We start from the raw sequence: 12,236 nt of genomic DNA on the forward strand, positions 1-12,236 counted from the left end.
CGAATTCTGGTGTAGCTCCACCAGTAATTCGAATTCAATGATTGCTTTGGGACAGTAGCTGCAAGAACAGACATTTTAGTTCAGGTCCTTTAGAGGTCAACGCTCTGCTTGAAACATAATATATGTTTATATACATATGTGCAGTAGCCTAAAATTATACAGCACGGGATCACCAAGAAGTAAGATGAAACAGTCAGTTTGATAGGCAAACTCCAGAGTGCATTCCATTTCCCCACCATGTTCTTTATCTTTGTCTGTGAAACAAACCAGCAGGAGAAGAGTGTCATTTTGATTCTTCACATCAGATGCAGAAAGTGCTTAAACCTGAAATTGGAAGAATTTTTATTTAAGTTTTCAGTGTCTGATTTCAAAACTGTTGATGCATGGGCTCTGTATCACTAGTGGAAGATAAGAAGGGAAGCTAACAGGCAAACTCTTTCTCCTCTGTTTAAGGAGGCTGGATAACTCAGTGAGGTCAGAAGTTCAATTCCCCACTGTGCCTTTCAGGAGAAGAGTTAGCCTGTGTAATCTTGGGAAAGCTGCCTAATCACATACATTTTAAAATGCATGTGGATCTGTTGGTATTTTGGAAAATGACATGGAAAAACATACAGATTTTTGTCTGCACAGAAAAAATAATAATAACCAGTGTGGAAATATGGAAGAATGTTTTTGTATGCATATAGTAAGTTTGCATTGACACATAAACTGAACAGGTAAAAGAGGGCCTTGAATCCCCACTTGGACTTCTGACATGGGATACCCTGCTTTTGGCTAGCGTGGCTTTCTTTTGTCAGTAGAACATATTATGTTGTGCCTGTGTTTGGGCTGCAGACTTCAGACATCTACATGGAACATGAAAATACTCTTCCTCAGTTCTGTTCCAAACAGTGGTTAGTCCAGAGCAGGGGTCTCAAACTCAAATTACCTGGGGGCCGCTGGAGGCAGAGTCTGAGTGAGGCCGGGTCACATCAGATTTTTTTTTTTTTTAAACCCTCACAGAATCGCTTTGCCAAAGGAGAAAAGCCCCATTGGTACCTGCAAAATTAAACAGAATGGGGCGGCCCCCACAGGTGTGGGTGTGGGTGGGTGGGTGTGCGCGTGTGCAAACACACACACACACACACACACACAGAGAGAGAGAGAGAGAGAGGTTTGGCAACCTTCCTCTGAGGGCCTCCCCTCGAAAAATGGTGCACTCAGCAGCAGCAGCTACCCCCACCATGACAGAGGAGCAAACTTTGCCAGGCGAGCCCAGGCAGCCTCCAGAACCGAGGTGGCTGAAGCAGGATGAAGAGGGGGAGGAGGAGGAAGCACTGCTGGGCTGGTGCTGGGGGTGCCGAGAGAGAAAGAGAGCCAGAGAGCCGCTTCCCTGGAAGAGGCGGCAGCGGTGGCAGATGCTGTTGGCAGTTCTCTTCAAGGATGGGCTGGGAGTGAGCTCCGCTGTCAGGCATCGCTTGCCGGCTCTCCCCCAAGACAGCGCCTCTTGCACCTTCCATTTGGAACTGCAGCCTGCTAGCCAGCCTGCCTGTCTGCCGGCTGGCAGGGTGCAGTTCCGGATGGAGGGTGCAAGAGGCGCTGTCTTGGGGAGAGCCGGTGAGCGAGGCGAGGCTTTTTTGACTCTTGACAGTAGAGGACGTGTGGGTGCTTTGGGGGGGCAGGCAAAGTGGGGGCCACAAACTATCATCTGGCTGGCCACATGTTTGAGACCCCTGGTCCAGAGAGACTGAACACCCCTAGCATCAGTGGGGGTTTCTTCCTGTTGCCTATTTGGCAATCCTAACTCATCTGAACCAGAGGTTGGAGTGTTTCCAATAAAACTCTGGTTTCTGAGTCCTTTTGTGCACCTCTCGTCTAGTTAAACATAGTCTGACTTCTGAACAGGGTGCTGCAAATTCACACCTAAAGGTCTGTATCATGGTGCTATAATGGATTTTTAGAACTTTATGTGTACTTCTCAATTGATCATACTAATCCCAGTTTTTCCAACCACAATTTTATTAGATACAATTCAAAAAACAAGTAGAATTCTAGCTGTGCGCTGAAGTTACAGAAACAGGTATTGACGGTGGTGTTGAGAAGATGACTAAATTCTGTGCTTCTGCTGAAAAAATCTGCTCTGGTTCCGTTTTATGTGCATAATATTTGAATTTATATTTTAAATTCATGTAGTACAGTAATAAATTGAAGGCAGAATGCAAGTTAGAGTGCACACTGAAAAACCAGCTAATTCCATCAAGATACTGTACTTTGTATTCTGCTCCCAAGAATTCATTAGGACATAAATGACATTCAGAGATCTGACTTTGCTTATAATCAGCTCCTACAGTAATAGCATGAATCAGATTAAATGGGTTTTCTTCACTGACTTGACAAAAAGCCAATTAACGAGCCTTTCTTTTCCTAGCCTCTAATTAAATGCTATGTTTAGATGTATTGATGCAAAATCTGGAGTAACCATAAATGTTCTTTGAAAAGGAATCATGCTCAAATGTTTTCATGTTTTTAATATGTTGGTTTACCAGAAGAGTTTATACATTGTGATCATGCAAATAACTTCTGTCTCAACGTATAGTGTGGCATACTGAAATTATTTCTCTTTTCCACATAAGTCAGGAGAACACTATATGCCATGTTTTTCACAGTAGCTTGGGGGGGGGGAATTACATTCCCTGTCTGTAACTACAGTCTTCAGAAGAGTTATGTTCCTCAATGGCATTGCATATAAATATAAAAGATACTTGATTTTACAATTATGGCATATTTATACTCCCTCTGTCACATATACACCAGGACAATTTTTTAAAAATCAGATTTTTACAAGAGAGTGCATCTAGGTTTTTTTAGAATGCTGAACATGCGTCTGAAAGAAGACATTGCATTTACAAACGTTGGAGGTACCTCATAAACTGTTTTCCAAGCATGCTTCCAAAGAACAGAAATATTTTATTAAAAGCTGTAGCAAAACTGTTACTCGCAAATCTGCAGAAGAAATGGTTAGCCATCTGGGACACACTGAAATAAAATATGAATTACACACACAAACTGTAGGTGGGGTCTTGGTGTTAATCATCTATTTTGTTGAAACACTGTATGGTATGTGTTGTGCTCATTTCATGTAACTTTCTTCTTTAAGTCTCAGGATGTCATGATGTTTTCCCCCCCCCCCAACTCATCTATTATTTATGTTGGCAGAGAAGCCATGTTTACATTGATGACATTGAGACTATCTGCAGCTGAGAATAAATCTGATTTTTTTCCCCTTTTGCTTAAGAGAGTGTGACCTTGTTTAGGGATAGTTAGCTGGAACTTTTTTTATCACTTAAGATCTGTCTCTTGGCCTGCAGCTTTGAATCTCTTGCATATGCAACTGCTGTAATTGATTTCTTCTCCTGCTAACCGTTTTCGTTTAATATGACCCATATCCTGTGTCATTTTTTCTAGTTCATCATCATGGGAGTAAAATGTTACGTTCGGAATCAAACTCTTCAATTACCACTCAGCCTACTATAGGTTGGCAAACCCCTCTCTTTGTCTCTCCTGTTCTTCCTTTCTTTCCCATTTCCTTCCTACTCTGCTTTAATATATATCAATATATATTTAACAAAATGCTTCACATATTCACATTTTTAGCTTAACCCTTGCTGCACTGGCTGGTGCTTGAGAGCTTGCCTCTAAATTTCCTTTGACACACTTGAAGAGAGTGTTTCAAAAGCAATTGCTGTTAATACCGAGAAAGCCAAACGCTAACCGTGTTTACGCATTTGATCCTTGCGGACAGTTCTTAACGTTTGCCTCTATACCTGCGTGTGTGTGTGTGTGTGTGTGTATGTGTGTGTCCATCATCCAGTCATTTCTTTCTAGTTTGGGAGTTTCTGGTTTGTCATTGCATGCTGCCAAACTGCCTTTCTTCATAGCTTAGAATTAATATGGTTTATGCTTTTCTCTTGGCGTTTACTCATCATAGCATATTTTTTCCAAATCATCTGAGCAGCGGTAGTGTTAGTCAAATGGGGTGTTCAGGTTGTGTCTGTGTATTGATAACCAAGTAGCATGTTGAGCCATTCCATTCTGCTGATTCATATTTATCCATTCCATTATGCTGAATCATGTTGATAGCGGTTCATCTTTGCTGGCATTAAAATGTTAGATAACGCATATTCTCCAAACGAACTATTTTGTCTCAAAACAAATGCATTACTCACTAATGTGTTTGATTTGTTTGGCCTGTTTGTTGAGCCTAGGCAAGGCTAATGGCGTGGGAAAGGACACAGGGATGGGGCTTCATCAGGCTTCTCAAACGGTCTCTTTTGCTCGATACAGCAAAGGGGAGGACGAACATGGAGCTGCGTGAGAAGTTCATCTTGGCTGAGGGAGCGAGCCAAAGCATGGCTGCCTTCCGAGCCCGGGGGCGCAGATCACGACCGTCTTCAAGGGGTGCTTCGCCCAACAGGTCCACATCAGTATCAAATCCACCTGCTCAAGGAGGTCCAGCGCCAGCACCAGTTGCTGCCAGCACACCTAAGGTATGACATAAGTGGTGCAACTCAGTTTTCATGCAAACGTTTTAAAAATCAGGCCAAACTTGCTACAGGCTGCAATAAGGCTACTCTAAAATTAATACAGGGGAATTTTAATTCATCTACTTATCAAAGACCGCTAACATTTTTTTTATTGTTCCCTCTCCCTTTGCAATTGCAGCGGTCATACAAGACTGGAAAAAAACATGTAAGCTAATTAGAACATGGAACACATTTTTTAAAGGAGAAAAATCCCCCTCCCCCACTTTCAAACATGCACAAAACATCCTCTTTTGTATAAAATGCTTGTTGTCAACTATTCCTGCCTTGTTTTGATGCTGTGTTATTATTTTTTGTTTGTTTTTGGCTTTCATTGTGAGATTCAGTCTCCATAATCTGACTATTCCTCTCCATTATTTCCATCAACTGTTCTTCACGCTTGTGATTTGCCATTGTTTCATACAGACACCCCATCATTTAACACGCAACTATGGTAAACCATGGTTGATAAACAGCAAAACGTCATCTCCTTGTAAACCACCAGAGTGCCCTGAATATCAAGTGTCATCCTCAGAGGTACAGTAATGGATGGATATACTAGTCTAACAACATTTCCTGCACTAAAACTACCCTGTTAGCTAACAGTCACTACTGTCCGTTATCCAGCTCTGCTGTACCTTCCATATTAACGCACTCTTTTTGTTTTCAGCCTTCTATCCACCAATTTTGTTTTCTCTCTCCTTAAACCTATAAATTGATCAGCCATTTAAAATGTGTTTGCCTCCTCTTTCGAACTTGTTTAAGCATGCATAAACTATAAATAACCCTGATGAAGAAGGTAAACAGCTCTGTATTTGTGGAGTCTCAGGTACATAGAGCATAAATCATGTGGCTCTCCGGAGATAGATGAATGAAATTGTGCTGTCATGCTGATCTACCTCTAAATGAAAAAGTTCTCTCATTATTCCACTAACATTACATTAATCCAACATAATTTGATCTTCTTGTGTCTCACAGACTTCCATAAGCTTAGCTACAACTTAGGCCAGAGTCTGACACAGTTAAGAGTCTGACACTGAGATTAATAGTCTTAGGCACATTGAGCTCTGGTTAAATTATGGCACTGCTTTAATGTTTTGCTTGTCAACTAAAATGCAGGTCCAAGGCTTATGAGAGGAAGTAGCATTAAAATAAAAATTCAGAAGGCCTATAAATAAAATCCTTAAGAAATTTCACAAAACCCATTGTTATATTAGTCTTATATCCACTTGCTCATGGCAACACCAAACCAGCCAAGATAAAAACATCTTAGGTGGACCAGAGGTCAGCAGATCACTAGCTTGTCTCTGGTCCTCTCCTTCAACAGGATCACAGAAATCCTCCATCATATGGGATGTTTGTTGGCAGCCCAACAGTTGGGGTGGAAAACCTGAGGGTATACCATTAAAAATCTCAGCTAGTATAAATGTACTGCAATTTCACTGGAAACAGAGAGGAAAGTACCTCATGGGGGCATGTTAGATGAAACTGAGGCAAATCCAAAAAACCTTGCTCCGGGCAAATGCCAAATAGGGGAAACAATAATGTATACAAACCTTGATGTAGTGATTTTTCTTCCCTTTGGTGTCAAAGAAAAGTCGTAGTTCAGGAGTAGAGATGGACACGAACCTTGGTTCGGAGGTCTGGCCCAATTCATCACCACATTCACACAGGTGTTGTGTGGGTACGCTGCCTTTCCCCTCCCACTTCCCCTGCACACTCGCCCATTCCTTGGATGATGCACACTTCCCTCCCTGCCTCCTCAACGCAACTACCCATTCACCTTTGCAGCGTGCTCTTCCCTCTTCCTCCTTCTCTGTCAGCCAGCCACTCAAAGGCAGCGCTGCAAGAATCCCTGCCCCACCTCCTCATCTGAGTGGGTGGCTGACAGGTGGTGCAAAAGGTGAGTGGGTAGTTGTGCGGCAGAGGTGGGGTGAGAAGTGCATGTTGCTCGAGGAATGGGCTAGTGTGCACGGGAGGGGGGATGATGCTGTCCCCACACAACACGGCAATGAAATTGGGCAGACCTCCAAATGGCCCATCTCTAGTCAGAAGCATGGAGGAAGAAAAGCACTCACACTCTACCTTCTGCTGGTCCAGCATAAGCCAGAAGGACATAGGAAGTGGCTCTTCCCGTGTTAGAGTCCTCCCCCACCCCCTAGGATAGCTTTGCCACAGTGCTTTTACAACAAGTCCAAGCTCAGACTCAGACAGATCTGTGAACTTGGGGAAGCCTCCTAAAATATTTCCTTATGATGAAAACCTTATGCAGGGCAGTGTAAGGTGAGAGTAGAGAGCTTCTTTCAGCCCAAAGGCCAAATTCACTATCAGAGAAGTACTCCAGGAAGGGGGGCATTCTGTTTGTTGGCAGGGCAAAAATACAAGATTGAGATAAAAATTACCACAATATCTTGATGTCGTTTTTTTTTTTAATCAGTAGAAGTGAGAGACTTATGTGAGGCTTTCCCACCTTTTAGCATGGGAGAAAACTGATACAAAAGCTGGGAATTCAAATCTCCAAAAAAATGAGGTCATGAGGAAGGTATTGTGAGGTCATAAGCCACTGAAATCTTCTCTGTGTTCTGCAGGGATAACTTTGCAAGAGGATTTTGGCCCCTGGAATTTAAATTAGTCATGACACAGAATATAAGCTGAATGAACAGTAACTGAAGTGTCACTAATATCAGAAGTTTGTTCTAATGTGGATCCAACTAATATGTTAGTTTTGCCAAACATTTAACTAGATATGCTAACTAAAATTACACAGATAACACTGTATTTATCTTGATATTCTGATTAGCAAGTTAACTAGGTATGGGATGAACAGCAGAAGTGCTATGTGGTTACAGAATTTTACCCAGAGACTGCTTGTCAATGACTCCTCAAAATGAGAGGAGGTAACAAGTGGGTACCACAAGGCTTAGTCCTGGGCCCGGTGCTCTTCAACATTTTTATTAATGGCTTGGATGAGGGACTAGATTTGCAGATGACACAAAGGTGGGTAAAATAGCTAATACGTTGGAAGGCAGGAAAAAAATTCAAAAAGATCTTGATAGGCTTGAGTACTGAGCTAAACACAACAGAATGAACTTTAAGAGGGATAAGTGCAAAATTCTACCCTTAGGGATAAAAACCAAATGCACAGTTACAAGATGGGGAATACTTGGCCCTGTACTACTACAAGTGAGAAGGACTTTGTAATTGTTATAGATCGCAAACTGAATATGAACCGACAGTGTGATGCAGCTGCAAAAAAGGCAGATGCTACTTTACGCTGCATTAACAGAAGTATGGTCTTACAATCCTATGAAATACTAATACCCCACACACTCCCAATTCAGCACTTTTAGACCTCATCTTGAGTGTATTGTGTCCAGTTCTGGACACCACACTGTAAGAAGCATTCCAAGAAACTGGAACAAATTCAGAGGAGGACAACGAGGATGATCAGTGAACTGGAAACCAGACCATATGAGGAAAGACTGAAAGAACTGGGCATGTTTAGCCTTGAGAAAAGAAGACTATGGGGAGATATGATTGCACTTTTCAAATACTTGAAAGATAGTCATACAGAGGAGGGCCACAATCTGTTCTTGATCATCCCAGAGTGCAGGTCACATAATAATGAGCACAAACTACAGGAAGCCAGATTTTGGCAAAATATCAGGAAAAACTTCCTTTTAGAGCAGTATAAGATTGGAACCAATTACTTCGGGAGATGGTGAGCACTCAAATGCTGGAGACTTTCAAGAGAAAATTAGATAACCATCTCTCAGATCTACTTTGATTTGGATTTCTGCACTGAGCGAGGGTTGGACTCGATGGCCTTATAGGCCTCTTCCAATTCAATTATTCTGTGATTCTATTTGTAATCAGACTAAAGATTTATATATACAGTGGTGCCTTGCTTAGTGATTGCTTCGTTTAACGATGTATTCGCTTTGTGATGGGTTTCTTTGAGGAATTTTCTGCATTGTTTAACGATGTTCTCTATGGGGGAATTTCACTTAACGATGTCGGGTTTTGCTCATTTAAAACTGTCTTAAAATGTTTTAAACCTGTTTTAAATGCTTGGAATAGTTAGTCCACCTTGTGAAACCTATGCACACTTAGTTTGGCTTTGTTCTGAGTCTTCATTAATTTTTGGTGATTTTTTGTTTTCCCCATTTAAATCCATTGAACTGTCCGTTCTATGGATTTAAATGGGGAAAACAAAAACTCACCAAAAATTAACGAAGACTCAGAACAAAGCCAAATTAAGTTTGCATAGGTTTCACAAGGTGCACTACCGAATCCAAGCATTTAAAACAGGTTTCAAACATTTTAAGACACTTAAAAATGAGCGAAAACAGACATCAGAAAGCCATTCAAAAGCACTGAGTCGGCTTCAATGCATTTCAATGGCTTTCCGTTGGGGGAAACATTGTTTCACTTAGCGATGTTTCCTATGGGGATTTTCGCTTAAGGACGGTAATCCGTTCCAATGGGTTTTCAATGCATTCCTATGGGAAATGATGTTTTCCCATAGCGATGTTTTTTGGAACCAATTAACATCGTTAAGCGAGGCACCACTGTATATATATATATATAAACAGATCCAGTGATACATATCATGTAGTATATTAGTTCCATTTCCAACTTATTATTAAATAGCCTTATGGGATCACTTTGGGGCTAGCTTTTTCTTTGGCATGCATGCCCCACAGGTGATGTGGATGGAGTCTTGTATTCAGCTCTGTTCTATACTGATGGCTACATACTTGCTTCATTCAGTTATTCTTGTGTCCTGCAGGGGACCCCAATACAAGGAAGTAAACTTAGAATGCCAGGATATTTATCAGGGAAGGGTTTCCACTCTGGAGAAGACAGTGGCCTAATTTCAACAGCAGCGACAAGAGTCAGGGCACATTTTGCAGGTAAGTGGTAGCAAAAATGGAATAAAGACTCTTTGGGATGCCGCTGACTTGTACAATACGAAACTATGTTGCACAAATGGATAGATGTTAAAAAGAGTGGTCCCAGATCAAGCACTCCTTCCTATGTATGGATACATCCCAGGGTATATTCCCTTTGGATGATTTTAGAGTGCATAATTCAGCAATTACGTTTTCCATACCCAATCAATTTAGGTCCTTTGAATTGTAGACTTTGGTACATGGCCCACTACACAATCCAACATGTTGCTTGTCTGTAATGCAGTGCAATCTAAATTATCTGTCATTATTATCCTTCAGGAACCTCAACTGTAGAGACCCTGCCTTTACAGCAAGGCATTGGTCCTGATTATGCTCTTAATTCCTTGCAGAGCCCAACTGAATGCAAGATGCAATGTTTGAACTACAAAATGACATAGCCCAGACCTGGGCAAAGTGTGGCCCGAGGGCCACATACGGCCCGTGAGCCACTACTGTCCGGCCCACAGACAGTTTTGAACATCAAAACCATTTATAGCTTTTTGTCTAAAGTTGATCAGTTGCTTATCTTTAATATGCCACCAAAAACCTCTTTAGTATTTCTGAAGGTTAACAAGTTTAAAATAAAAACAATCATAACATCAGTGTTTTGTTTTATTTTTAATTAAAGTTGGTTCAGCCCTTGAACACAGTTCAGATTTTTCATGTGGCCTCCCCTATAGAAATTAATTGCCCACCCCTGACATAGCCTGAAGTGTAGATTTCTTGATGCTGGGGGTGGGAGTGACTACCATGGGGAATTCCGGTTGCAGTCCAAAGAAGGGGAAGCCAAATGCTCTGACCCCAGTGGCCTTGTATTTATGAATAGACTCTGATGAACCTCGGTAGGGCTAGCCCATCTTCTTCTATAAATTGCCAAGTGTTTCAGGCGGCCAGGAGGCAGTGCCCAGAAAATCATCTGCCACTGTGATGAATGGTGCAACCATACTGAAGCAGACTTCAGCGTGCACCCTGGAGCACTATGAAATGAATCACCATCCAAATATATGGGGAGAGTCCTAAACAGCCTCCTTCGTTCTCCCATCTCTAATACCGATGAATGTATTTCCTCTCCTCTTGCAGAAACTAGAAGAACACCAAGCAGGCCGGGAAGTCGGACAGGAAGCAAGGCAGGCAGTAGAGCGAGCAGCCGCCGGGGCAGTGATGCATCAGACTTTGACATTTCAGAAATCCAGTCTGTGTGCTCAGACACGTCAGAGACTGTCCATACCCCAATCAGACCAACTCCACGGCCAAATTCTAGGTCAGCGTCCGGCAAGCCTTCCAAAATCCCAACTCCCCAAAGAAGATCACCTGCCAGCAAGTTAGAGAAATCCTCCAAGAGATAATGCCATGGGCTTGTCACAGTCTTCTTTTCCTGTGCATTAAATATTTAAGTTTGTAAGATGTAAAATATTCTGTAGAAATTATTGTGAAATATTACAAGAGTTGGATTTTTAATTTCGCAGATGGCCTTATTTGTGTATTTGTCTTGTTTATTTTATGTGTATAATTTTTCTCAATTTTTTGTTTGTTTATGCCATATCCTATGTGAACAGGAGAAAGGTTTTGTTAATGTAAACTAACAGGTGGTTGCAGTAACATGTAGAGAGATCACTAAAAGCAATTGCTGAATGTACAGTTAAGTCTTTGCGTCCTAAGTCTACGGGGCTTGTTGCGTCACCATTAACAGGGAAGGATACCTCATTACTTGTCTTAAGACAAATAAAAAAAGAAAAGAAAAATTATCCACTTTGAGCTAACAGAGTGGACACGAAAAGGCATGTGGCAGGGATGCTAAGGAACAGGAGACACAGTACACACTGCAAACAATCGACAGCATTGTCCAGAGAATTCACAAATAATGTTATTTAAAGAACACTTGCCCGTACTACAGTAGTCTAATATGTTGCATCATTTTCTGCGCCATTGCGTTAAAGAGGGCAGAATCAATCTGGATACTAGAATTATTACACTTGCAGCAGAATGACAGTATAATCTGCATTCATATCAATGTGAGGTTTTCTTTTGCTTGAGTGGATGATAGCACTGTATCACTGGACTCATTTTATATCAGAGTAGTCTTGCTTGCAAAAAGAAAAAGAATTCTATGAAATAAATCTTGACCCTTCTCTTTGTTGCTTTTGTATTCCTTATATCCCAGGGAGATTCATGTTCAGTGTCATGTTTACAATACTGTGAAATCTGAAAGCTCCAACCGTTACTTTCAGGACAAACTTTATTGTATTTTTCCCGTTCTCTGCCACATTTCAAGCAATTACTGTATTCTTTTAATAAAACAATGTTTACATATCAGTGGACACCATGTGCCATACCTGCCTTTCTGCAAAAACTTCATACTATTGTGTCAGGAATAAAAGAAGAGTAAGTAGATTTATGAGGAGAAAGAGTAAAAGGAAGCGGGGTGACCTGGGTATACCATGCAAAGGAAAAGGCGTATATTAAGGGTGGTGCAAATAAATCGGAAGTCTATCCATGTTATAACACCAGGCCAATTATCATGGCTTCCCTCTATTAAATCCTTGTAAATGATATCTGAGTACAGATCTCAAAAAGATTTCTACAATCATTTAGGATGTCCTGGATAAAGCCATGACAGGTCCATGTCAAGCACACATCCCGTGGCATGGGAACTGCATCCAAGAATCATATTCCATAATGTAGTGGGAGCTTGTGGTCCAAACGGGGATGTCACAACCTAATA

The 12,236-nt window shown here is 41.4% G+C and overlaps 1 protein-coding gene across 17 annotated transcripts in view; it reads left to right on the forward strand.

Moving 5' to 3' along the window:
* DST (dystonin) overlaps positions 1-11,832 on the forward strand; it is a 397,214-nt gene extending 385,382 nt beyond the window's left edge. For 12 of the 17 annotated variants that reach the window (XM_073000291.2, XM_073000297.2, XM_073000283.2 and 9 more), the window contains 5 exons: positions 3,445-3,513; positions 4,324-4,526; positions 4,986-5,096; positions 9,352-9,475; positions 10,595-11,832. In XM_073000291.2, coding sequence (XP_072856392.2) covers positions 3,445-3,513; positions 4,324-4,526; positions 4,986-5,096; positions 9,352-9,475; positions 10,595-10,860 — 773 coding nt within the window. In that variant the 3' untranslated portion in view covers positions 10,861-11,832. The remainder of the gene's footprint in view (positions 1-3,444; positions 3,514-4,323; positions 4,527-4,985; positions 5,097-9,351; positions 9,476-10,594) is intronic. The other 5 variants (XM_020781808.3, XM_020781809.3, XM_073000332.2 and 2 more) reach the window with 2 other exon arrangements.
* Positions 11,833-12,236: the final 404 nt, after the last annotated feature.

This window comes from Pogona vitticeps, chromosome 1 (assembly GCF_051106095.1).
Source record: "Pogona vitticeps strain Pit_001003342236 chromosome 1, PviZW2.1, whole genome shotgun sequence".
NCBI lineage: Eukaryota > Metazoa > Chordata > Lepidosauria > Squamata > Agamidae > Pogona > Pogona vitticeps.